A 27694-nucleotide genomic window follows, 5' to 3' on the forward strand; every position below is an offset into this window, starting at 1 on the left:
AAATTATCTCTTGCCTTTGTGAATTGTTAGTCCTGCCTTTTTGTTAAAAGTTCAGTTGTGTTCACCCCTGTCTCAGCTGGGTAGGTGGACCTCCCGTAACATCTGTATGGGTGAGAGTACTTTGTGGAAATCAAAATGTTGCTTTCTATCCGCTCAGTTGCGTGTTTGGCCTTCTCAGCTGGCCCTGAGTAGTGGAAAGATTATGTTTATTTCTTAGCAGTCTCTGTTCAGTATCCCACAATTCCCTCTTAAGTACCCGGTATTAGCAACTGCTGGAAATGTGACGCAGACTAAATGGACCATGTATTTATCTATGAAATGGACTTAGTCTTTTCTTTTGTAGTGTGGGGTTTTTTTTGGGGGGGGGGCTTTGCCCCCCCCAAATGCAAGTGTTGTTCTTTGTATTAAATACATTCTCTTTGGTTTTCCTTGTATAAACTACAGAATATTGGTTTCTAGGGATTTCCCTGCAGATGGAAAGGAAGACATGAAGTTTGAAGCTACTAAAAAAAAGTATAAACTCAAATCTCTAAAGCTAAGCCAGACAGTCTTTGAAACAGTAAAGCAAGTTTTATTACAGAGATTAGTTTACGTTACACTTATTTATTAAAACCTAATGACATCTTTATAAAAACTACTGTATATAAAGACAAGAGCAGTGCAATAGCATTGTAAAACACATTTTTGGTTTACTTGGCAATCACTTTAGAAAGACAATGTGATTCATAATATGAAGTTAGAGAATGCTGCAAAAAATAGGACAGGATTAGATCAAAAACTAGATTAGCAAATCACTGGACACTGGCACGTATTGATTTCAAACATCGAGTGTTATGTAAACGGTATTATTATCAATGTATTAATAAAGAATGGGAAATCACTGCAACCCTAGAATTTCTAGTTAGCTTAATTAGCCTAAAATTTGACTGCTGACTATTAAAATAGACTATCATACTCTATATATTATCTTCTTAGTGATTTACTATTTATGTAAAAGGAGGACTAGAAGAAATGCCTGTCTTATACAAGAGAATTTTCAAGGCTGAGAAAAGATGTTTCTTCCTGGCAGGTGGGTGAGGTTTTGTTTTTGTTGCTTTATTTATCATACACCATCACTGGTGGCAAAATAGAACTGACTTTAGAAATCACAGCCATCATAAAACTAATAAAAACAGTTATCTAAAATAGCTGCTACAATATGCTGAAGTATACCTTAAGAGGCCGGATTGTTTTCACTCTGTATTTTTGTAAGATTGATAACCAGGCACAAAAGATGGTTAATTACAACACCAAGTCCTGCACAAGCTTTATAACTTATCTTTTTATGTCCTATGTTATACACAGCAATTATTAAGAAGTTGGACACTCAGTTCTTGGTGAAACTGAAGAGAGAAAATGAGTTGGACAAGGAAGGAGGCTTCTGGAGCACAAAGGTCATTAATAGCCATTGAGACAGACAGCTGCCATTGTTAAACGGGGTGTATGATGGAATTACACACTTCTTTAAATGTTAATTTTAGATCCCTTATTTTTCCAACCATACCAGGATGGACACAGAGGAAAATATATCTATTTTAGTCCAGGTCTTTTATTTTTGAGAAAGATTGTGTTTGAACCAGTCTCTTTCTGCAAAAGCAGTTGAAGAATTCATTGCAGTTTATCTGGTTCACCATAATTTTGATCAGGTAAATGCAGAGGGGTATTGAGCACAGCTACACAGATGGTTGAAATGTTCCAGTGACTGTCTAGCCAGTGCTCTTCTACGATGTCCTAGATGCTAAGGGAGAAGGGCCAATAGTGATGGTGGTAGGGAAACACGTGTGATACACTATTTCCCTTTAGTTTAAGGCCCAACGAGCATTGGTCTTATTCAGGATCTTATATTCTGCTGAACTAGAGAGGCTATCAGATGATTATAACAACACAATTGATGAACAGTTGTTCATCAGCTATGACAAGGAATTATCCATAAATTAATTGGTAGGCAAAATCAGAATTTCAGCCAGAGAGTATCTACCTTATATTAACTGGCTCTGTATAGAGAATAAAATAAAACAAACAAACAAAAAGCACATCAATTACAAGGTATACATGTACTAGAAGTAAAGCATAAAACTGCTCATTAATAACGCACAATTCCCAAAGGGAAAAAAACCCTTACAAAATACAGTAAGTCACACAAACCAGTATCTAATACAAATTCCTTCATGAACATAAGCTTTTTACAAAGCTCTCTGTGGCGGGCGGTCATCATCTCACAATGAAAGTAGGTGCTGGTAGAAGATAGAAGGAGCAAAGAGTTACTGCAAAGCGCCAAGGTAAGACTGATTACTGTAGATACATACTTTGGGTGTCTTGGAGGGGTTATGGATCTTGGGAGACAATGTGGAGGTGTGGAGATGTGATGTTGGCGGAGGCATGGATGGCATTGCTTCCAGCTACTTGGTTTCCTTTGTATTTCTTGCAAGCTGGCACTAATAGCCTTACATCTCACAGGACCAGTTCTCCCACTGCCAGGAGCACTGACCTTTCCCTGCCGAAGCCTCTCATCACCAAGGAGAGAGCAGTTTGGACTGTCTGCCAGTATCTGCAAACCACTTAAGGTGTGTCGCTGCTGGAGGTTCTTTTTGTTCCCAGCTGAAGTGCTTTGAATGGTGCAATGCTCTGATGGAATGCTCTTCAGAAAACTAGAGTCTCTTGGGTTCAGTGTGCATCAAGGTTTAAAAAATAGTAGTTTATTTGAAGTGTGGTGTTCCTCACAATGTAAAACACCCCAGCTGCACTGTGGCAGAGCCGTTAGGCCTCTACAAGCTGAGCTGCATGCAGAGGTGCACATGCAGCAGCATTTGTGAAGCGTGAGAATGGACCAGACCTTAAGCTTACCCAGGACGGGATGAAGTCTAATGCCTGCAGAGCGGCGCTCCCACCTGTAGCATTTGAATTTTTTCGTATTAGCTGCTGCCTGCCTTTACTCATTAATGCTCAGCATTTTTTACTAGTTGCTTTGCAAAGAAAAGGGGCCATATGCATATTTGGTATCCTGCTCAGACTGGGCCTCTTTTGAAGACTGAGCACTGCTGTGGTCTCCAGCCTTGTTGGGTCCCCCAGCACTATTTAATCCTGCACGGCTTTGGTCATGTACCATCGTGCACCCTGGTAGCTGTGAATTAGCTCAAATCACTCAGTAGTCTATCCCTTTTGAGTGTAACAGAAGACTAAAATTCACTCAAATTAAAGAGGTACAAAAGGAAAACTTAATTGTTTGTTGACAAGGTGTTTCTCATGTTTGTTATACAGTAAAATACACAGGTATTTTAAAGTTATTCAGATTTGCAGGATGAAGTATTAGGCATGAAGGATTAATTTGGGATTATCATGGCTTTATGTTATGATTTCTAGATGAACTCTTCTGTTTGGTTGTCGTTGACAGGTTCTCCATTAAATAACTGAATTTCACAGGATTTGCTCATGTAATTGATACTGTATGGTTTTAAAATAAACCTGTCCTGTGGAAAGTTAGGTCAAGCTATTGCAATCTAATGACCAAGTACTCCACATACTTCTGTGGTAGCATCATTGCCTTTCTGGCTTAGAAATGTTAGATTTGTGAGGGGTAAACTCTGAAGCCAGTTGATGGCTAAATGAATTGCACTATTGCCTTGTAAAACAGAGGGACAATGGTATTATTGCTTTTGAGATATATAGTTTGTTGATTTTCTTCTGTTTCTCTTTCGGCTTCTAGGAGTATGTGGGTGGAGTGGTGTGTCTGTGTTGCTTCATAATAAAGCTCCCCTCTTCAGGAGGCTGGGTGAAGCTGAAGCCAAGATGTGCTCAGATGTCTGATATCTTAGCAGAATCATTGCCAATTATCTTAAAATGTGTACTAAGGTTGAAACGACTGCTACCCCGCAGTTTGACTCAATGACAGGGCTTCACTTACCTTGTAATGCAGATGACAATATGATTAACAGTGATGGGGATTGCCAGCATCTACCCTATTGTGACAAAATATTCACCAGAGAACTTTGGAAAAACTCACATTCAGTATTCTGACACTTAGATTAGGCTCAAATGGCAATAGATGGATGGGAAGGCAAAGAAAAGTTATCTACCAAAGGTTTGTTTTGTGAGCTTTTTCCACCTTTGTGTGGATTTGCCAGAGCAACTTAATTTTCTTCCTATTAAGCATTTCCTCAGATATGATGCTTCTTTTCAGAGATAGTATTGTCAGTCTAGAATTAAAATATTGCTTACATGCTACTTTCTTCTGGAGACTCTTTCTATATAGTTTGCCTATAGAAGTTGTCTGAATGATGTTTCTCTTCAGGTGACTTGCTCAATCTCCCTCTTGTAGTCTTCCTCTTTCCTGCTTTTCAACTCTTGTAATTTAGCTGATTTTCTTGAAAGCTGCTCCTTGAAGTCTGATCTTACCTCTCCCATCTTGAGGCACATCAATATAATTTTCTGGAAGACATAAACACAAATGTTCCCATAACGTTTCACGAGCACACAATGTCACAGTATTTCCTTTAAAGAAAAAATTGGTTGTGGATTTAATGCAAGGAGGCACAAAAGAGGAAGGAAAAGCAAAGAAGAAGAGGTGTAGGAGGCCTCTGCCTTCCCTTATTAGCTCTGTTTGGCCCAGTGTGAGCTTGTGTGATATAGATGGTTGCATTTGCCTTCTTTTTTTTCTATGTAGTCAGAGCAGGAGGCTAACCTTGTTTCTCCCTGTTTGTATTAAACTGGTCCCAGTTCTGCAAAATATTAATTGCACAGTAGGTGCACAAGTTGCTTATTCTTACCTGTTACCTGGGGGGATGTGGCGTGCTGCCTAGCTCCTGGGTCTGGGTGCACACCTGAGGTGCTCATGATGTGCCAGGCCAACCCCTGGGTGAGCATCATCAAAAGGGGAACCCTGGGAACTTAGGAGGGAGGGAGATGGGATACTTTCCTGCAGATCATGGAGCCTTGGCTGCTGGAGACAGCAAGGCTGTATGCTACGTGATAAAAAACAGATTTCACCCCATATCCCTCCTTCTGTATGTATGCCAGTGTACTAATTCCACATTGTGTTGTCCACTACCTGTGAGATGAAAAGATCAAATACTTGCCTGCAAAGGTGAAAGAGGAAATGCAAAAACCTGCTAATCTCATTTCTACTGCTTGTAGTCTACTCTGAAAGTACCAAGTGCCAAGAGCTTCCTTCTGCAGCCATAATTTTACTTTGAAGTAAATCCTACTTCCGTGGGCAATCTCACTGGAGCGGAGTAAAGTGTGTATTCGTGTAGGACTATAGTGTGCTTGTGACCATACGGTAAATGCCTTTATCAAATGGCATGGAGCCTTCCTTTTGCACTCATTACCAAGGTATTTGTCAGATCAAGCGTAGGCTGCTTACTCTAACCCCTATTCCTTTCATATGATGAGAAAACGCACCTTTATTTCCACATAAGTAAATAAGTAAATACTATATTCATGTGCCTTCCTCACAAAAGTGTTGTGAATATTCATAATTTTTTGCTTGCAGTACCTCCTGGACTAACAAATGCTTTAAATCTACCCATCTTCACCATGTGCAAATCACATAGCTGTGTGATCCATCCATATTTGAACTATGGCAGCATGTAGGTAATTGGCTGGAAGCTCAACTAGGCAAAGTTCTGAGGTAGACCAGGATTACTAATTGTAATAACAAACTAAAACAATGCATCTGTTTGCTCAAGCAGGCAAGCATAATGGTATGAATACAAGCTGTTGGAGGCACAGTTTGGTATCCTAGTAGCAACAATACTTAACTTTTCCCACCAGAGTTCTTTGCATATTGGGTATTCCCACGTCTATGGGCTACATTATACATATTGCATTCCATTAATGTATAAAGTATAAAGAAACATCTACTCAGACAGCAGGATATTTGTGGGGATCAGTATGTTTGAGGTTTTCTAATGTTCTACCCATCAAATCTATCCAGTATATGAGGCTTGAGTCTAAACTTTCCTGTCAGCATAACCCCATTGAAATTGCAGTGGTAAATCTGCTCAGAAGCACAAGGTCGGGTCAGCAGCCACCTGAGATGTCGTTCAGCTGTATTATTTTAATTCAGATCTTTGCATTTCTCTCAGTACCGTTAGTCAGGGAGGATCTCTGAACAGAAATATGCAATTCTCTTGTAATAATTCTGAGGATTTAAGTCTTTACCCAAAACTCCATCAAATGAAGCCTATGTCAAGGTTTGACAGTTAATTGCTTCCTAATAACCAAACAGCCTAGATTAGCCTTATTCATGTTAGAAAAAAAATAATTACTTTGCATTGTTTTGTTCTGTCACTGTCCTTTTTTTGCTGCCGGTAGAAATGGATATTAACAAAACATGCAAACCTGCCCCTTGTGAGGTCTGCATGCAAAAGTTTAAAACAAGTTGTTTGTATCTAGAAGAGAGTCTCCTGAGACTTAGTTATAATGAATTTTAAAAATACCTGGGGAGAGAGAAACTGAAGAGTATGAGCACGTGTCATGGCTTGGAGCAACCTACATCCTGCACAGCACCTAGAGTTGTATCTTTCCACTCTTCTGTAGACTGCTGTGTGCCTTAGCTTAGATGAAATGCTTTACTAATCTACAGTCTGCATAATTTAAATCACTAGCTTGTTTGACAAGATGCGGTTTCTTTTGGTTATTTATTTATTTTTACATAAATGTTTAGAGATGGAGCAAGTAAAGCCGGGATTTGCATGCTCCAGGACAGAATACAATTTGAAATGTGTCAGACCCATCGGTCAGTCACTCTTTTTCCATACCTGAGAGTCCCAAAGTTGCTCCTGGACAGATCCCTTTTCCAAGGGTAATGTAAAATCAAGACTGTCACCAAGGTGGTGTAAAATGAGAGTTCCCAAATCCAAAGACCATAGGAAAGTTTATGAATATTTGCATGCAGCACAGAAGTTAAAATACCACTCCTGTGAGTAGCTTCAGTTCTCTGCCAGTTCCCCAATGTGTGTATAAAGCTACGGGAGCATGAGTGGGAGGATGCGAACAGCAGAGCCAGCAACACACAGACCATATGCAGCTCTGAAAGCCTCTTCCATCAAATACGAAGTATTGACCCGACATTTTCCAAGCTCCTGGCTGAGCCTGGTGCTGAATCAATAGTTTCTGCCTGAAACCAAACGTTGACAGGACAGATGCCAGGCTAAAGGGTTCTCTTCCTCTAGGGAGAAGTGGGGTGTGTGACTGACTGACTGAGGGTTGGATCAGTAGCATTGAGCGATGCTGCTTCAGACCGTTTTACAATAGTGGGATCACTGAAAATACTCGCATTTTCCTAAGAAAGACAAATGCTAATTTCCATGTACAGTTAGCCAGAGTATATTATCCCAGCATCCCCAAACAGCATGCTTGGCAACAGAAACCCTGTTATTTGTCACTTCTGGTCACTTCTACAGGATTTTAATGTATTTAGAGCTGAAGCGTGTGCTCTGGACGGTGGCTCTGGTTGCTCTTACTCGCTAGCAAAGGTTACTGCCCTTGTGTGACTCTGACACCCCTGAGTGCCACCGCTGCTCTACCTGGCTGCTCAGGAACAGCACCCTGTCAAGCCGCATCGATTTTCATTGCCCATCAAGGAAGAGGCCAACCAGAAGATTGCCTCCTCTTCCACAGCAATGACTTTGCATGGCGGCTTAGTTCCACTAGAAAAAATGACATCCGTTAATAATGAAGGAAGGAATCAGAGCCTCTGGAGACAAGTTTTGTTCAGAGACCTTTGTAATTTTCTGACAAATGAAGTAAATGGTTGTCACATTCACCGTTCCAGGGCCTCTTGGTAAGTTAGTGTTCACATAAAAGCACCATCAATCATCGGAGCCCCTTCAGACCTCAGAAAACAAAGCAAACAGTGTCTGCAAATGTCCAGAACTCGCTCTGGTGTAAAATTGTATTACACTGATCTAAGGAGACCTGCATTGATCTGCATCTGTTGAGGTTCTGCTGCAATGCCTTCAAATCTGGTCATGCTGGGAGCGGAAGAAAAGCTGTTGCTCTCTCTGTTCATAGGAAGAGCTCGGGTACCAGGCTAACAAACAGCTTTCTGCAATAAGAAGCCCTTGGCGGATGCACTGATTATTATAGGCAATAGGAATGTCCTCCTTCCTCATAAATGGAAGGACAAGGGAGGACAAAGCACAATGCATGAGATTTTGAAAAAAGGCTCACAAGACTGAAAGGAAGGATATGAGAAATGAATTGCAGGACAAGCACCAAATGAAAAGCCATTCAGTTGTCTAAATATATTACAAACCAGAAAGAAATAGAACATAATCTAATTCTCTGCCTGTGCAGTCTGCCAAAGAGCAGAGAAATAATTTTCATAGCTTGGCATCTGTACACTTCTATGGCTATATTATACATAGCATATAACATTATTTCCAAAATGTATGCTGAAAGGCTGCTTGGGTTACCAAGTCTAAATCTTAGAAATTACAAAATGCCAGAATGAACACTGCTAGTGCAATCTCAATTTGGCTATTTTGTTTGCATGAAAGAAAGCGGAAAGTCTCGGACTTTTTAGGTGGTGCTTGTTGTCTTTTTTTCTTTGGGAGAACATCAAAATAGCTGAATGATTCAGGTTTTTCCAATGTATGGGAAACTTTAACAGCAACTAAATTTTGCTTCAGGTTGGCTCAGTCCTGAGAAAGTTGAATGTTTCACTTTTTTGAATTGACTAGGAATACTTCAGCATTAAGCAGTAGCATTGGACGTTGTCATCTTGCCATAAAGGAGAGGTGGTTTGTCCCCTGTTTTCATCCGCAGGCACAAATTCTCCTCTGGTCTAGCCGTGAAATGCATCACGGCACCTGCATGAGGTCAGATGAGAGGGCTGCCTTAAATGGTGGCAAATCAATTTTGTTGCAGCCATTATGTAAAATGACCACCATCACTGGAAGCCACCACTAATGTTTCTAAAATAATAGCTGGCTCAGGGAAGATAAGACACCTGGCACTTAAGAGTTTAAACAAAACCCAGGCGCTGGAAATTTTCAACTTGAAAAGCAGACTTGAATTTTCAACTCAAATGTCATTTCTACTGTAGCTGACAATTTTGCAAAGGTGGAGAGAAATGTCAAAATATGTTTGAAAGCCAATACCTCAGGAAGGTGTTGGGGTTTAAACAGAATAGATGTGCAACACATGCCAGATTCATCAGAGTTAAGCAATCTCTTGCCTGCAGACCGAAGAAGAGACAATGAAAATACTTGGGATGTGTTAAGAACAAAACCAGAAGCTTCTGCCCTGGTAAGTGTGTTCTTGGTGGTTGGGGGATTTATAAATGGGGCCAACAGAGAGATTTCCTTTGCTGAGTAGTCAGAAGTGTGTGGGGCGCTTCTATCCATCAGTTGTAAAGAAACACTGTGGGACTTTGAAGCAGACCAGTAAGCCCCAGGGAGGCAGGGGACAGACGGACTTGATAAATCTTGGTCGTATTTCTGTGGGGACATTTTGGAGGGGTTTCTATTTGAGGGCAGGTGCCAACTTTATTAAGCTGGTCGCCCATAACTTACCTTGTGCAGGTGTGAATGCAACTAGAAAGGTTATTACATGCTTTGGATTAAGCATAGATAAAGAACTGTGAACCACAACTCGTGTGAGTCATGGATCTGGGGTGTAGCACCAAAGCGGTCAGGAGACAAGCAGTTCCCTGTCAGTTCAAGAGACTTTCACAGCAGGATTTCTCTTCCCTCCTGCTCTTTTGGAGGACATAACCTATCATTTTGCTATCACAGCTTGTGAATCACTCAAGCAAAGGATAGATCAGTTGCAACAGTGAGTGGAAGAACAAGCATTTAGCTGGTATCTTCTGGAAAGTCGAGGCCTACTTAGAAGTCTCCTGCAATGTGCCCTGAGCAGTGCTTGGATGCACTGTGTACTTCAACATACACAAGGGTACCAGGAGAGAAAGCTTTTGCTATAGGGCAGGTTATACTAAGTTTATAGCAGTCCTACTGAAATACCAGAAAGCCTGCTTCTGTAATTGATGTTGGGAAAGCCACAGTCATGCAAGAGATGCTATCTGCTCACATTGTTGCTTTGCAGGTGAGAAGAAGCCATTTGGATCACATTAGTTTCCTTTGGCTTGTGCTTACAGCAGTGTATTTGCTCACGCTGCAATGCGTTAGCATCAGTACAACAGTGTACTGAATGAGGAACAGGTCAGACACAGGATGTGAATGGGACCAACTCAAAAGTGCAGGTGGAATAGGTCCTACCTCCCAGTCACTGGAAATGTGGCTGCATGTCACCTGTCTAACCATTCTCCTCCCTTCCACCTGGGAAATACAGGTGGGACACAGGTACGTGCTTACTTCCATTGCGCTTTCAGAGCAGAGTCACCTGTCCATGTCATGGAAGCTAATTATCATGTAAGCTTAATATGTTACAAAAGTGAATGCTGACAGCCGTCTTAGACACTGGAGCATTGTAGCAATATATTCAAGAGTAGCAATGACTGTTTACAAGGCTTGAGAAAGGGTTACTAGAAAAAATGCACAAATTATGAAGCAGTGCAATTTTTAAGAAATTTCTATTTTAATAATGTTATGAGTGTTGGTAAATCTGACTTATATTGCTTGCTCCATTTCTTAAGAATCTTTCAGCCTGGATTAAGCTTGTGTAACTCCCATAAGGACTGGGGGATATAAACCAAACTGCACTTCGCTGCTGAGAGCAGCTCACTGGCTTTAAAGGAGCTTTAGAAACTCTGGGAAGATCCTGCATTCCCAGGAGGTAGGCTGGCTTGGGCACTTGTACAGGAGAAGGAGCTGGTGGTGGATGACAGGTACCTGCTGGCCAGGTCCTTGGCTGTGCAGCTGTCCTGCAGATGAAAGGTTGGTGGGTCAGGAGAGGTGCAGGGCTACTCTCTATACCAGAGGGACGTACAGCAACCTGAAGGATTTACATTCTACTGCTGCTTATTTCCTAGCTAAATCTGAACCCAGTACTAAGACCTGCTAATCAATGACAGGCAAGCCCCCCACCGGTGTGTAGTCACACAAGATAAAGTTGCCTCTTTAAATTACTTTTAAATTTGATTCCATGACTTGCTGCTGCTAATATAGAGTTCACAGATGGTTTTCAGAGGAACACTTTGTCTATAGCATGTGTTTGGGATTCATATTGCTGGGTCCACTGGTTTGGACTTGTCTCTAGGGAAGTGCTCTAAGCTGGTAGCCAGAGAGCTGGGAAAGAAATTGCAATCAGTTAGAAATTGCCTCCCAGTTCTCCCCTGCAATGAAGGGGAGGGCCCTGCACCAGCGCTGTTTTTGGCACAACGGATAGTCTCGTTACCGATGATCTGGTTGCTTTTTTGGTAAGTGAAGCCTGGCTGCTCGGATCCCAGGTCTGTCTCACAGGCGGATGCAGGAGGAGGCTTGGCACTTGGAGTGAGCCTGGAGAGCTGCTGCAGGCGAGGACTTACTTTCCCCACCTCCTCCACCAGAACTGTGGGTGTTAAAACAGCAGCTAGCTTAACTTCTGTGATTAATATGGCTGTCTGGCTAGCAGACCAAAGCTAAGAGAGAAAACAGGTTTCCTGTAGAGTTTCTGGAATATCTGTAATTGAATAAATTAAATACATCTTTTGTCCCATTGACTGGGTTGGGTGGGAAAGGAATGAAACCACACAGGATACAATTTTCTCTATTTTTTACTAAAGGCCATATTTTACAATTCTCACTTACAAAGAGCAATGATGTGAAACCAATAGGGTTGCTAACATAAATAAATATTACTTACTGTGAAGAATGGTTTCTGAAGTAATCCTATGCTTCTGAAAGTCAAGTATTTTTTCAGTTAGTAGCAATGTTTTTCATTTGATAGTTCCTGAAATGGTTGATACTCCTGAACACAGTTCTGGAAAGTAAAAACATCCAGGAGAATTTCTGAGGGTTTTTTTTAAAAAGGAAATATGAAGCATTTGAAGTTCTGATTTATGAGTGTTGAATAGAGGAACAGATGACGGTTTGAGAACATAAATTGAAAGATGATCACTGAAAAGCTGCATGTATCTTCCCTCACTGAAGCATTGCAGCCCGACTTTTAGTAACCTGAAAAGTTTTCTTCCTCCTCCTAAGGCTATTTCAAAAAAACACTCACAACACCCTGGGCCTGGGCCTTCCAAAGCATCTTAAAAGTGTGGATGGCCACTTACAAGTAAAACTGAAAGTGAGCTGGACTTGCTAATTTGCCAGACATCTATGAAACCCTCGAGTCACCAGCAGGGTGTCTGAAGCAGATGAAACTCATCTGGCTGATTGTTGCCAAATTTTCCTGCAGGATAATGTGTGGCAACCATTAAACATGTAATACACCTGAAGGCAAATTAATTTGCATGATTCACAAAAAAAACCCAACTTGGTTTTGTTACGTATGCAGTTTGAGCTGCCTGGATTTTTTTTCATGACCTCAAGGAATCTCAATGCCAAACTGAATAGGGGTATCAATGTAATGAACTCTAGACTTCTTGTTCTTAAGACAATGCACATTTTCACATATTTTCAGCTAAGCAAATAGCTTTAATTGCATTCCTGTCATACAGGAAGATGACTTGAGATATTTTGGCACAGAGAAGCCAAGAGGAACTATTGCTAAAGGCAAGATAGTATATTTTACCCCTGCCTCTTTAAGGTCTGGGGCAGGCATGTTTCTTTGGAAAGGAGATTATTGCTATGTTTAATTTAAGGGCATAGATACTTTAAGTAGGTTTCATCTCACCTAACTTTAGCCATCAAAATTATTAGATGCCTTCATTTCCAGAGAGTCACCTCGGGCTCCTTTATGTTAACAGAGAGCAACAAGAACCTGTGCAGATTTACTCTCCTCCTGGGACAGGCGTCAAGCTGGGTGAGTGATGCTGCTGTGACTCCCTTTGTCTTTACTGGCTCCAAAATAACTGCTAACCAGTTCAGGTGCAGGTGCCTCAAAGTCCCATGCCTGACTTAGAAAATGAGTAGTCCCCACTGCCCCTGAAAGCTGCACTGTAAAAATGTGTAAGGATAGGATGGATTTGTGTTACCATCATGTTCAGTCTCATACGGCCACATGCAAATACACAATCTTCTATCCAGCTTTGTGGTATTTACAATCTAGCACCACTAAGTGGAAGTTGTTCTGTAGTCTCCACGTTCTGGTTAGAAACCTTCCTTCCTCATGTTTACTCATGACCAGATTTAATTTGTGTGTTTAGGACCTACAACACACTAAAAGATTTTGATGGAAAAAGCAAGTATTTCCTCAAGTACAGCTATCTACCTCTGGAAAGAAAAGCAGCTGCTTACCTACACGTGCATGTGCAGTCCCAAAGATTATTCTCTCCCCCACCCCACCACCCCCACCCCCAAACTTCCATGGGCTGAGGGCAGGAAAGCCCTGAGGCTTGTGACTGTAGCACCTCAAGAGATGCTGCATGCTCCTGTGGACAGGGTAATAGATGGGCACTCTGGAGTAAGGCTTGATACTATTTTTTTTTTTTTTTTTTTTTGCACAGTGAAATCTCTTGGTACTGCTTTAAAAGCTTTTAAAATAAAGTCTGTGAACCTTTGAATATTTCTACATCAATGGTAAGGACTGAATTGAATTATCTGAATGTCTCTGATTTCAGCTCATCCCAACTTCCCAAAAGCTGATGGGCTTTCAAAATCTGTCCCCACGAAGTGGCTTTGACATACCTACGATCCTCAAGTATTCTTCACATTTGCTGAGCTCTTACATAGCAGTGTCAACGCATACATCCAAGATCCAAGGCAGCACAATGAAAAGTACAAGAGGCTTTACAACAGTGTGCCCTTCTATGTAAAATTCAGGTACGTGATATGAGAAAAAGGCCTCCTTTCATGCTGGCTGACAATTTGAATTTAACAGAACCACTACAGATTGAAAGCCACGTTTGAAAAGCAAGCAGTAAAACTTGCCATGTGATTTTTGATGTAGCTGGCTATGACACTGCTATTCCCTGCTTAAGCGATCTCCTAATGCACCCGAAAACTTTACTAGGGATATTTTAAAAACAAAACCAGCAAAACTTCAGTATAACAGTAGAGCCTCATTCAGAAAGAAAAGCAGTTCCAGAGCATATTCTTTTATTAAGTCTAGTAACTTTTTTGGTCATAATATCTTTGCCATACAGTGGTATCATTTATTTAAAAATTAAGGACGTAATTTAAAAGGATGTTTATGCAAGCTATGCTCAGTGTCCAGTATGTGCACTCATGTGCACGATCAATTCTAAGTGTAACAGGTCTTTGCAACTTATAGCTGAGGTTAAACACAGCTTCATTATTCAGCATGGTGCATGTGGTTTGTACCTTGACTTTAACTGAGCTGTACAGAAAAGTTAGTAAGTGAAAGAGAAAAGTGGCCATATGTAAGGAACTGTGCAAGTATTATTATAGTGATATAAGTGCACACACACATGTTTATGTATAGATGCGTATATGTGTATTATTTATCTGGCCCACAGATAAATAATCATAAAACCAGTGCATTATCATTACACATCTTATATATAACTGTAGCTTCATTTCTTTGTAAAGTTCAAGAATGAACTACTGAGCTAAACGAAAGTAGGCCAACCTACATCAGTCAATATCCGGCTCCTTTTATTATCTCTTTTTGTCCTAGTGCTCTTTGCCACCCTGGCACCAGCAAGATTCAATCTATTAAAATTGCTGCCTAGCATGTCCTCAAGTCCAATAAAGGATAAAAAACTGGCTGATAAAAAAAATGGAAATTGACTGTTGAAACATGCTGAAAAGGGGGAAAGGGGCTACACAAAAATTAGATTTGGGTGTTTTGGTACCATTTGCAGAGCTTCAATGGGCTGACTTTTTTGAAGGCCCATGGAAATCAATAAAACTGAAAGCCACCAAAATTTCAGGAGTTTTATGTTAGAAACAGGAGAAGAAATTTTTCTAGATTCCATTTGAAAGAAGGAGGCAAGCTGGTTTCCAAAGGAGATCAGATTAAAATAGTGCTTGAACTGGATCCCAGCTGGATCACCCACAATTCCTAAAAACATTATGAAATACTCCACGGTCTTCGTCCCTCTGGTATCATGGTGGGTGCTACAGGGGCAGAGGGGGCAGAGCAGTGGCCCTGAAGAGGAAGGTGGCCAGTTCCTGTGCTCATATCCAACAGCCGCCCGGCAGCAAGGTAAGCGGTGACCCCTCTGGACACCGGAATTGCTCCTCAGTCCCCACCTAGCCTCTGCATTTTGTTTGAGTTAAGAAGTTACTCCCAGCTCTTTCTCCTGTTCCCATTTTTCTCTCCTGTGCATTAAAAAACTTCCATAACTGCTGCTTCCTCTAGAAGAGGTGCAACAAGATGCGTGTGCTGCTTCCCTTAGCCTCGCCAGAGGCTGAACCTGCTCCAGCTGCAGAATGGTCTATTTAAGAGGGAGGAATCTGTTTCTGCACTTGAATTTGATCCCCAAACCTGTGGTTTAGCCCAGAGCTGTATATTTACTTCCAGTTAAATCAGCTTTTTTATTTACCTTCATACAATACAGGAAATTATTTCATTTCTGGAAATAAAATCCATACTAATGGCATATGGAAAAAAAATGTAGTGCTTGAAGTCGTTATTTCTTTTACCAAAGAGCCTCATTTTCTACTTTCACTTTTTAGTATTAAGAGCACTAGACTTCTGAGTCAGAGCTTAAGAAAAAATATGTAATTGCTACAAGAGCCAGATTTCAATGTAGGATGAAACAGTCATTGTGTTTCCTGTAACTGTTCTTTCTGTGCATGGCTTTTTTTCCCCTCAGCTGCACTTGTGTGGCTTTTCTAGCAGTATAAAATCTAAAACTATATTTTTAAAAAAATAAATTTCTGCAGACACCTCAAAAAAGATCATGGAACCGCTTTTTAACATTAAGAAAATTATCAACAATTAAAAAAACAGGAGTAAAGCTCTTGCAAATTAATCTGGCTACTGTTTGGCTTCCTGTTGTAGATCCAGGGAATGTTTCTTCGCACATAACCATCCAAGCAACAAATAATTTTTAACTTTGTTTATTTGCAGTCAGGAGCAGAGGGTAACACCTGCAATGCCATCAATGGAAACAGCACCGCATCCTGGAAGACATGTTATAAAGACAGTTTTATGCAGAAATCTCTCTTCCTCCTAACGTCTCTGCCTTTCCCATGTAAAAAGCCATAGGAGAAGCTGAGGTGTGTTGAGATGTGGAAAGAAAAGAGGCCAAGGACCCTGGACAATTTTAGCAGAACCCAAGAGGTAAGAAAAGTTTCTCTTTTGAAGTTACCTGAACTGTATTGCCAGCTTTACAAAGAAACATGTTTTGATGCCAGGGGCAGAATTCTGACTGGTTTATTATTTTTAAACTGTCTCACAGCTGCATCTAGATATTGGTCTGCCAGGGCGTAAAGCATCATTTGGCTGCAACAGGATCTTTGTGCATGGATCAATGACAGTGTATGACCCCTGCTGAGCAGCATTCTTGAGTCGCAGAGAAAGAAAAACAGTGCTTGCTTTGTGTCATTGGGCTGAGGTATTCTACTTGGTATGGCTTGGTTTGAATGATAATTTATGAAGCATGGAAATTTTTGAACAGTTATGACTGCCAGCTGGTGGGTTATTCTCTGTTTCTTCTATGTTATTCATCATTATTTACTCACTTGTTTGGATGTGTGTGCACGTTTTGTGTTGTGGATCTATTGTATACTCATTTTTTCATGACAGACATTTAGGCTTCTTGCAGTTGCCCAGTGATGACTGCGGTTTTCAGGTGTGCACCTTAATATTAGATGAGAGGCAGAAAGACTGTAGTAATTCAGGATGAATAATTCAACAGCTATCACATGCACTGCACTGTAACAGAGAAACCTGCTGTGCTGTGTCAATGTTCTTCTGACCACTATAATCTTACAGCATCCAAACAAAGAACTGGAAGCCAGTCACTTACACACAAAAATGATCTTCACCTCTTCAGCTCCGCTACCACCACTGGCTTTCTGTGCCCACAGAATGTGAGAGACGAAGATTTGGCTGGTGGTTCCGAGATGAGCCTTTGCCCGGAGATTTCCATTCTTTGGTGTGATTATGCAGTCACCGCACAGTCCCGCTGGCATCAGCAGCTATTATGCACCAGCTGCATAACCAGGCATTTCTGGGAAGAGGTGGGGAGGAAGAAGGCCACGTTTGTCCCCTGTGTTCCCTAATGGTAGAAGATGAAACAATTGGACAAAGCATTGTGTGATTTTTGATGTGCAGCTGTTGGCCTGTGTTTTCTGACTGCTCTGTAAATCTGATGAGAATGTGATGCTAGGAAAATGGAATGCTTCGGTCATAACAACCCCGTGCAACACTGCTACAGGCTTGGGGATGAGTGGCTGCAAAGCTGTCTGGCAGAAAAGAACCTGGGGGTGCCCACCAACAGCCAGCTGAACATGAGCTAGCTGTGTGCCCAGGTGGCCAAGAAGGCCAAACAGCATCCTGGCTTGTATCTGGAACAGCATGGCCAGCAGGAAAAGGGGAGTGATCTCCCCCCTGTACTGGGCACTGGTGAGGCTGCACCTCAAATCCTGTGTTCAGTTCTGGGTCCCTCGCTGAAAGACACTGAGATGCTGGAGCGTGTCCAGAGACGGGCAGTGAAGTTGGTGAAGGGTCTGGAGAAAAAGTCCTATGAGGAGCGGCTGAGTGAACAGGGGCTGTTTAATCTGGAGAAAAGGAGACTCAGGGGAGACCTTATTGCTCTCTACAACTACCTGAAAGGAGGTTGTAGCAAGGTGGGTGTCAGTCCCTTATATCCCAAGTAACAAGTGATAGGACGAAGGCAAGTGGCCTCAAGTTGTACCAGAGGAGGTTTAGATTGGGTATTAGGAAAAATTTCTTCACTGAATGGGGTGTCAGACATTGGAACAGGCTGCCTAGGGAAGTGGTTGAGTCACCATCCCTGGAAGTATTTAAAAGACGTGTAGATGTGGCACTCAGGGACATGGTTTAGTGGTGGACTTGACAGTGTTGTTTGCAGTTGGACTCAAATGATCTTATGGGCTTTTTCCAACCTAAATGGTTCTATGTTTCTGTAAAAATGGATGTTGGTGTCAGTCTTCTGGGAACACAGCCTCACACATTCCCCAGATAAATCAGATTTTAAAGAGCCATTCTCCTTTGGGTCCTCAGTTTGGCCTCCTGTGCAGACCTGGCTTCCCATCCAGTGACTTGCTTATATTCCACAAGGCCCCTTGCCAGTTCTAAAATCACAAGTAACAGGTATTTTGCTGCATCTCAAAACATTTCTTTGGTGAATTGCCAACTTTGAAAAGAAATGCACACTTAGGTGAGATGAATCCCAATGTCAGACTACAGCTAGTTAGATGTTAGTGACTTGTATAAGCTCATCTTCCAGCATAATGTCAAAAAATCAATGAAAAGAAGCTTCCAAGTGATTCAATCCATCCTAAGAGAGGTGGGATGAATAGACCCCTGGAAATTCCTCTCAGTGCGCTAATGAGGATGCCTAAATAACTAAATAACAGATGCTCGACTGGATGGCTAAATTGACTGAGGTTAATCCTGCTCTTCATTGCCAGTCAGGATTTGTATAAATTGATATTCCAGGTATTGGATCTTTTTCTGTCTGTTTGCTACAGTCTTCTATTATTTGAAATCTCCTTGCCATGAGGAATTTACAGACTGGAATCAAACTGTCTTATAATGTTCTTTCACCTTTGAGCTTCTTAAACTTCTTGCAGTTTGACAGACTTTTCCAAAAGTCAGATAAGCTCCACAGCTCTTTCTGAATGCTTTCCCATCTGCCATTGCGATTTTTTCTGCTACAGGCCCTAGTGATGGTGATGTAGAGAAACAGTCCCACCACTGCTAGTGAGATAGCAGCTCCCTACTTCTCCTTTTCATATACTCAAGAATTTCGTTAGCTTGCTTAGCCGTCATACTCTACAGGAATCTGATGGTGCATAATTACCCATTGTATTATTTCAAATGGTTCCAAGATACTCTGTATCAGCAATGCCTGCAACAGAACAGTAGAAAGTAAGTTGTGCCATTACCTGAGCCTTATGTCTGTGTTCCTACTACATAAAATGTGCAATCTTCGTGTTGTGAAGCACGAACTCTGTTGTCCCAGGTAGGTGAGCTAAGTTTTAGACATCAAGCAAAGCATGGTATAATCAGTCTTTAAGAGCTATATTACAGCCTGTTGCATATTTCGTCTTTGTAATGCATTGGCAAATTTTTATGGAACTATGGGAGAGTATGTAGAAACTAGGTGCTGTGCCAAAAGTCTGTGGATCCTTTAATTACCTCTTCATCATCTCTTAGACAGTCTACTAGAACCTTGCCAAAGCCCTAGATTACATGCTGCACTGTGTGAGCAAATCTACTCATGTGCATCTGCATGGTCTCCTCATAAAATGTCACATAAGGTACAAAACCCAACTAGAAGACTCAGTGTTTGCATATGTTCGTCTCTAGATCAGGTTGAACCTCAAACTGTCACAGCCCAAACCTGCAGACTTCAACATGCCTCCACAGTCCCAGGATTACTGCTTGGAATCCCAGAATTCCCAGAGTCCTCTGGAAACCGCAATGTCAAACAGGGGGCAGAGGGCAATTTCTTGTTCTCACAGTATTACAAAATCTACACAATTTTACAGAAGTTACAATAATGGAAGAATTGTCAAATACTTTCGGTGTGGCCCTCAGTAACCAGATAAGCTTATCTGCCTCATCTGTCAAATGGAAGTAACAAAACTTGACTAGCTCACCTAAGTGCTGTGTGGATAAATATACCACAACCTATTAAGTACTCATTTACTTCTATAGTATATAGGAGCAGTGCTAACTCCAGCTATACCCAGTGGTCATGAGAACTGCCTTTAAGAAAGATAGGGAAATGCCAGCCAATCCCCCAGCTAATTTTTACTAACTCTGTTTTTTAAACATTGTAGACCATGTTTGCACTAATCTAAATAGAATAAATGAAAAAAAAAAAAAATGAGCAAGAGATTGCCCTCACAAGTGATATTTATTAATGTAACAAACACTGGAAGACTTAAAGTGGTGTGTATTACTCATGTCACTACCCTAATGCTTAACAAGTTCTTTTTTGTTGTCTCATTTGTCTCTAACTCCTTCAAAACCTGTCCCTTACAGCCAGCATCATCTTGTGGACTTTCTAAAAGTATGGTTGTCGGACTGCTTCAGGTAAGTTTACTTTTGCTTTATGTATTCTCAGGGAAAAGACAGTAAGAGTGAACCTGAGCAATAGTAGGGAAATGCTGAACCAAGATTATCTTTTTTTCCAATAGCATCACTATTAGGTTGTATTTTTAACACATCCACAAACATGCATCCATATTTTTATCTTCTTTTAGTTGTTCATGCATAGTGTTTTTTTTTTATTTGGACACTATTTTTATTGTGACCTCTGAGAGGCTTCATCGAATAGTCAAAAAAAAAAGTAAACTCCCAGCTCCTCATGTAATTTTCTTTAAATGGAAATTAAGCAGGTGCTTAGTTGATTTCAGTTGTTAATTTCAGTGGCATAAGAGAATTTTGGGAGGTTTTTGGTGATTGGAAAGCAAGCTCGAGTTCACTCTTTCCTATCAGTTTCTTTAGAACTTTCTAGATGAAACTGCCGGAGATCAGCTGTTGGAATAAGAAGGATGAAAAGTGCTGAGTTTACCAGCTCCCTGTGACTCATCACTTTTCAGAGATGAGAAGTTGGGAATGCAATAGAAAATAGCTTGACTCCCTCGTCTGCGTGACTGATTAAAATCTGTATCACTAATCTACGCAGAATATAGTTAATGACTGTTTAATTAATTTACTGTAATCTTTGATGAAGCTCACTGCAATTACTTTTCCACAGGCTGCTACATGATAGTAATGATTTTCAACAGAAAGAAGGCAGCCTGTGTAGCATGTGTCAGCTCTCAGAGACGGAACATTCTAATGATGGCAAGGAACTGCCCTAATACAGAATTCAGCTCAGCAATATGATTAGCTAATTAATACACACAATTCCTGTAACAGGAAGGTTCCTTTGTGCAGAAACTACTCAACCATGTACTAGAGCACCAATCCTTCAGAAACAAAAATCGTAGCTGGACCTTGTTCCCTTTTAGATTTGAGCACAACAGCCATTGTTCCACCAGGTGATCTGCTGTGCAAACACATCAAATACTTTTAAGACTTACTGTAAATGGTTATGTCTCCACAATTGTTCCACTTCTGAGATTCTTTGGAGCCTAAGTAAAGGTTACCAATACATACAAACACCAGGATTCGTTTACCCTATCAGGAAGCAAAGTGAGGTAGCTTATTTCACATAGAACCACTTTTTACAGTTATTTTTACCCTCCTGCATCTTATGATGGGCACCCAGTTTCCTCCATTTATTCCTTTGATGCTGCTCTGTGGAGGTTACACAGTGTTGTGCCGATTAAACTCATTTCTCTGATGTTTAATGTGTCTCACTTGCTCTGTTTCGAGATCATGTTATCATCTGACATGGGACTAACATTAGCAACATTTTTAATTGTGTTCCGGTGACATTTGTCATATTGCTGACATTTAATGTCTTAAACTGGTTTTGTCTCTTTAGCATTTCCAAGAAATTTTTTACAGTGGATTTAAAAGTCTATTCAGAGGCATGTTTTTTCTGCAGTGAATAGGTTTTCTCCACAGTTCTGGTTGTAGATATTCATGTATATGTATCTATGACTGTGTTGATCATGTAACTTCTTCAAAACCTTTTAAGTGCTTGAAAATTGTTTGCTGATTGACATCAGCATCCTCTCATAAATTAATGAACAGTAAAATGACTCTAATGTTTCTCACATTTCAATGCTTTTTGATCTATTTTGCTTTTGAGAGTTAAACAGCCATATATATGTGATATCTTCCTAATGATGAACAAACTGACTGTGCCTAATTGCTGGCCTTTTCTTGAACTATGCAGTAAAACATCATTATAAAACTAAGGTCATACAAACATGTTTTATCACTTTTCTGATGAAATGCCTAATTGCTTCCTGTGGTTTTCTTTGTCATGATCTCATCAGCAAACAGTGACAATGGAAGTAATGATGTGGTAGATCCTTGACCTCAGATGTCACTGGAAATAACTGTCTGACATTGTTACTGTTTATGGTCATGCGTTCAGCATTATCACACACGCTTTTGATGATTTCATTCCTGTCTGGTATTCCATAGTATGTCATTGTTTTTTGTAGAAATTTTAGCATACTCTAAAAGATCTCCTGCAACCCCATAAAAGGATTATTTATTGCATATGGCTTTTTATTTAATAATAATTCTGAGAATAATAAATAAGTCTGTACATGATTTTCAGCTTTACTACCTGCTTGTTCCTCCTTGAGTTAGGGACTTATCTGTTTCTTGCCATCTAAAATACTTGTTGGGAGCTGATTTTCCAAGACACTGAAAACAATGGGATTTTACTTCAGGGAATTATTTTTTTTTTTTCCCCTGTCATTCTCACTTCTGTTAAAAGTATCAAGTGTACATAGATAGTTGTTCTGCAGATGGTTTCAATAGTTCTCTGGGGCATAGCCTACTGTTCTGACCATCATTTTCTTTCCTTTTTTCTCTCCTTTTTTTTTAAAAAAGTGCTTTCTTTCAGTACAGAACTCTGAGTTATGCTAAATCTCCTACTTAAAAATCCTGTTGCAACTTTGCAGAAACACAGGAAGGCTTGCCTGTTTAGATCATGAACTCTCACTCCTTAACACCTCCCCTTCTATTTCTTCTACCACTTGCAATATCTTTGGCTGATTCTGTTTATTCTCCCTGTCATTTGCTTGTCCATCCGCCTTATTTAGTCTCTGGAAAACTAAAAGCAATTAGTTGAATTTTATCAATGTAACAAGACTTTTCATCCATACCAGTTAAAGCTTAATACAGCTGAGACTGCATAAGTCAGTACGAGGTATGGGAGCTAGTCACTGCTTCATGCCTTTGCTACCTTAGATGCAGGTACTCTTAAAAGCATGTCAGAGACAACTAGGCTGATTTTCAGTTACATCTGTATTTACAGATCTAACTCAGGAGTGATTGTGAGCACCTGACTTACCTTTCTAAATGCAAATGTGAAAGTGAAATCAGGCAGCCTGGACCCCTTTGACATGCTATTGAGAGAAATAGCCAGACTGCATGAATGCAGGTGGGTATGAAGCTCGGCTGTACTTGCAAAGTGGCTGGGGCTGATTTAAAGTTTCTGTGTGATACCTCAGAATCTGAGTGAGGAGCTTTAGAATAACCTTGCTATTTTATTTTTCAGCGCATATATAGAATATGGAAAATGTACATGTGGTATTACAATTACTATTGAGCACCTGGCACCTGAAAGGATGTAAGGGGTAGGAGTTTTGTAACTACTGAAAAACTGCAGAGTATTTTAAAATTAAGTGGTTTCTATTGTAACAGAGAAGATGGAATTGGTTGGTAAAACTTGAGATATCACGCTCATCCTGTGTGTGATGCTATAGTGTTGTGACATTATGTAGTACAACTGTAGGCTTAATTGGAGTCTTCTGATTCAACATGATTTTTACGCTACTATCTGCTACTTCAGTAGTGTTATTTCAGATTTGTTACAATGTAGATGAGGCAACAATCTTGCCACAAAAAATTCTACTCAAAATATATGAGAAAATTTCAACATGGAACATGTTGAGAACTGGTTTCCAGTATTTTTACTAGCTTTCATTTCTCAGTGTGCAGAGTTAATTTGTCAATAGTCTTCAGATAACCTTTTAACTACTCGCTTTTGTATGAATTGCTATTTTCTGCCACTTCATTGCCACATTTAAGTTAAATCACTGCAGTCCATTTAAAAGAAAGCCTTTCCTGAAGCTGATGAATGTGACAGTCCCTATTTGATGGAAAGGCTGAGAAACAGCTAAAATAAGGAATATCAATCAGCCCATATCCAATGAATCTGCAGTTAACAAGGATGTAGAGAAATAAATGTTGTAATATGAGGTCTATAATTTACAGAGCAAACAGAAAAGGAGAAAGTGGCATGAAATGAACAATATGTATTACATATGTATTGACAAAAGATGCAGTGTCTCTCAATATACACAAAGATTGCCTATAGTCAGACTGAGGTGGAAACCTTGCATATTGGCTTAACTTCACATGCTAATAGTGCATTCCTAAATATAAGGAAGAAAGCAAGTACTCAGTAACTTACGTATCATGAATTATTTAAATGCAAATGATAAAAATCAAAATTACATCTCCCCCTTTATTTGCATAAATATAGTACTGAGGCAAGTAAGACTTGGAGCACTGCAGATTTTGAGATGTTTGGTTGCAAGCCCACTGCCTATTAGTGCTGTTAAGTCTCCTGCCCTGATATCTAACAGGATGCCAGGTGGGTGAAGGGACGTGCAGCGCAAAACAAGTTTTAGCATCTGGCTCTTCTAGGAGCAGAAAGTGATTTCCTTAGCTGTGCTTTTGTTTTTAAGCAATTTCTGTTTTTACGGTGATGCAGTTCCTAGCAAATAGACAAGAATATTTAGAAGAAAATATATTCAACAATATTGTTATTCTAACCCAATATATTTTGAAGGGAATGGAGGCACACATATAATGGTAGATGCTGCCTGACATACCTAACATCTGTTACCAGAATTCTCTGGATGATTTTAATTCCCAGGCAGTTCTTTCATAAAAGCATTATATGAGTATCCAATTTTATTTCTTTCCATCTTTAAAAAAAACCTATAGGTGTTCTGGTTTGCCATATTTAGTCAGAGTATAATATAAAAGTCTAGGTGGAAGCTGTAAACAAAAACTATGCTTTGCCCTTTGATGCAAAATTTTGCATCTTTAAAATAGTACCATCATATTCCTCTTTAATGTAGCGATTTTGCAAATGTAAATTTGAGGTCTTTCTTATTTTCAAAACACTTTACCTAAAGTAAAAGGAGGCAGATTTTGTTCACTTTGTTACTATAAATATCTTGTAATCAAGAGCAGACTGCATAAAACCCTCCCAACCACCCTAGCACCTCATGTTTTTGGCAGACTGTGTTCACACTGCCAGGTGACCCACTTCAGCGCCAATGTCCGAAGCTAGGTGTCACAGGCAAGGCCACACGTGCAACTCTTAGAAATGACTGATGCAGAGGACCTACTGCATATGGACATTTCACTCTAGGGATAGTCTGTACCCTGATTCAAAATTTGGTATCAAAGGGAATTTCACATAACCTTTTTAGCCAATAGCAAAGTATTTATTCCCTCTGCTTTTTGCACAGTTGCTGTGGGCATAGTCAGTTACCTGCTGGCTTCTAAACCCTACCAATATTTTTATAGGCTTTATATGAGTTGTCAAGTAGCAGGCGAATAGCAGCAGGCTAAAAACTATTCTACCTCTTGTCTGAAAGACAACGTGACTCTGAGGAATTCACAGCAAAAGCAGATTGCAACATCTAATGAGGGGAAGTAAAATAGACTTGTCTTTGTTTATCCCATTCCAACTGCACAAAGGAAATAAGCATGGGCTTACCCTGCTGGGCTGATACTGTTCCTGATTCTGGACAACCAGCAGGTTTCCGAAACTGTGAGTCATGTAGCATAACATATAAGATCACATACAGAGCTGACATTGCCTCTGTTGCTGTTGTGCAGAAAGGCAGGGAATAGAGAGGCAAAAGTTAAGACTTCAGGACAGTAATCCCTGTGATTTGCATCCTTGATGGAGGTGGGGAGGAGTTTAACATCACCAGACCAAGGCAGAGATCACGTTCATCTGTTCCCATCTCACATCTGGAACACAGCACAGCCACGGAGAATTTGGAGAAACCCTGCCAGGCTCTCCCGGCCCACTCTTCCTCTTATGTGATCTTCCTTGCTAGTCTGACCTTTTTTAGTGATTATTAATTAACAGTATTCCCATGGTTGTGAGACAATATTTTTCAGTAGTCAGGTTTTTGATTCCTCAACTTACAGTATTTCATTTTATCATCTCCCTGGCTTGTACTTTGTTGAGTAGAAGTAACAATGATTTGCCTGCTGCTTGTTGCTGTTTGATCTCCAGTTGTTAAAATCTTGCTCAGGCTAACCAGACTGCAGATTCTTACATGAACCAGTGAGCGTGGAAGGGTCCAGCTCATGCACCTCAGCCATGACCTGGAGGGACCACCGTGAGGCAAGCCACGACCATTTAAGCTCATTCACTCGCAGTCTGTGATGGTGTTTGGGTTGCGGAAGGTAGATCCACCAGGACCTTCAGGCCACACAGGCCTTTGGACAGCCCTCAGATGGTTTCCATACTAAAGAAGAAATCAACATTAGTTGGGCCACAAAATCCATACACTACAGGATGAAGCAATGTTATTCTAAATTGGGCTCCATGTTTCTGAGATTAATGATTTTCCTTCCTGCCCTTGCACAACACCGCAAGCTCTCTGCAGAGAAGCCAGCAGCATGTATAATGGATTCCAGACTTCTGCAGTTATAATAATATTATGGCTATACATTGTCCTCTCTGTCTCAAGTAAATAATAAAGTGATCTGCTACAACAAAATGTTTAAACATCTTGAAGATGTTTCTACCCACTGTACTTAGGACTTGCTTGATTTTTCTCTCTGACATACCTGTTTCGGTCATTGGTTTCATTGCCAATTCACAGCATTTGAAGTACAACAAGAAAGGAGATAAAATAAAAAGCACTTACGCTATTTTTTTTTTTTAATTGAGGAAGATCCCAAACTGCTTTAGAAACTATAGGTTAACTCTGCCATCTTTCTTGGAATAGTTTCTTACACTGTCAATTCTCTGCAATAAGGATACCTGAAGTCTTTGGTATTGCTGGGGTTCTTGACATGCAAGAATCACTCTCCTATTATCATCATATAGTGTGTTCTAGAATGGGCATGCTTTTAGACTGTATTAGGATAAATGCAGTACAGGAAGCTAACAACTTCAACACTATCTGTTCTCATGAAAACTTGCAAACTGTTTTGGAAATTTTTTCTTAACAGTATTTAAGTTTTTATGCCCTGGGATACATGAATATCTGACAGGATTAAAAGATCTATTTTGTATTTTCAAAAGGCTCCCCTGTAAACAGGAACTGTTCTCATGGTATACCACCTATACATATATAAGGGTGTTTGTGGGGTGCTAAAGAGAAACGCGTACTTTCTCTAGGGAGGGAAAAGCTAGGATAAGCTTAGGTCACATTACAAATGCCAACACAAACTGAAAACTTGATTTCATAGACTGGAAACTTGCTGTTACCAAAGCATCTAAGAGGTTGGTGTCATCATCTAGAATAATGGAAATTGAGGTATAAAATACAGAAAGATATTAATAGATTAGGCAATTTTAAAACCAGCAATGGAAAATATAAATTCAGTAACCCCACTGCACTTCTTCACTGATAGCACATTTTGAGAAGACAGTACTGAGGTTGTTCATCAAATATAGACTGCAGCAGAACCGGACTCTGAAACTAAGCTTGATTTCTATATGGCAAAATTACCATAGTTTCATGTATATAACCTGCAGATTATCTAATGGAGAAATAAAGAGCCAGGCAACCTCCCCTTACTCCCCACTGTCTTAACAATTGCTGTAGTACACAAGCCTGTCATTTTCTGAGGGAGCTGTTTCCTCAAA

The 27694-nt window shown here is 40.3% G+C and overlaps 1 protein-coding gene and 1 long non-coding RNA gene across 6 annotated transcripts in view; one reads left to right on the plus strand and one right to left on the minus strand.

The window, feature by feature from the left end:
* Window positions 1-564: 564 nt before the first annotated feature.
* Window positions 565-27694, minus strand: part of SHISAL1 (shisa like 1) — an 86806-nt gene continuing 59676 nt past the window's right edge. For 2 of the 5 annotated variants that reach the window (XM_037389933.1, XM_037389931.1), the window contains one exon: window positions 565-4464. In XM_037389933.1, coding sequence (XP_037245830.1) covers window position 4464 — 1 coding nt within the window. In that variant the 3' untranslated portion in view covers window positions 565-4463. Of the gene's footprint in view, window positions 4465-11787; window positions 11905-26150; window positions 26343-27694 lie in introns of those variants that run through there. The other 3 variants (XR_005104563.1, XR_005104564.1, XM_037389930.1) reach the window with 3 other exon arrangements.
* LOC119149066 lies at window positions 17752-26230 on the plus strand. The gene is made up of 3 exons (XR_005104565.1): window positions 17752-17795; window positions 20185-20235; window positions 26127-26230. It is a non-coding gene; the product is annotated as an uncharacterized LOC119149066 (long non-coding RNA).

Source organism: Falco rusticolus, chromosome 5, assembly GCF_015220075.1.
Source record: "Falco rusticolus isolate bFalRus1 chromosome 5, bFalRus1.pri, whole genome shotgun sequence".
Taxonomy (NCBI): Eukaryota; Metazoa; Chordata; class Aves; order Falconiformes; family Falconidae; genus Falco; species Falco rusticolus.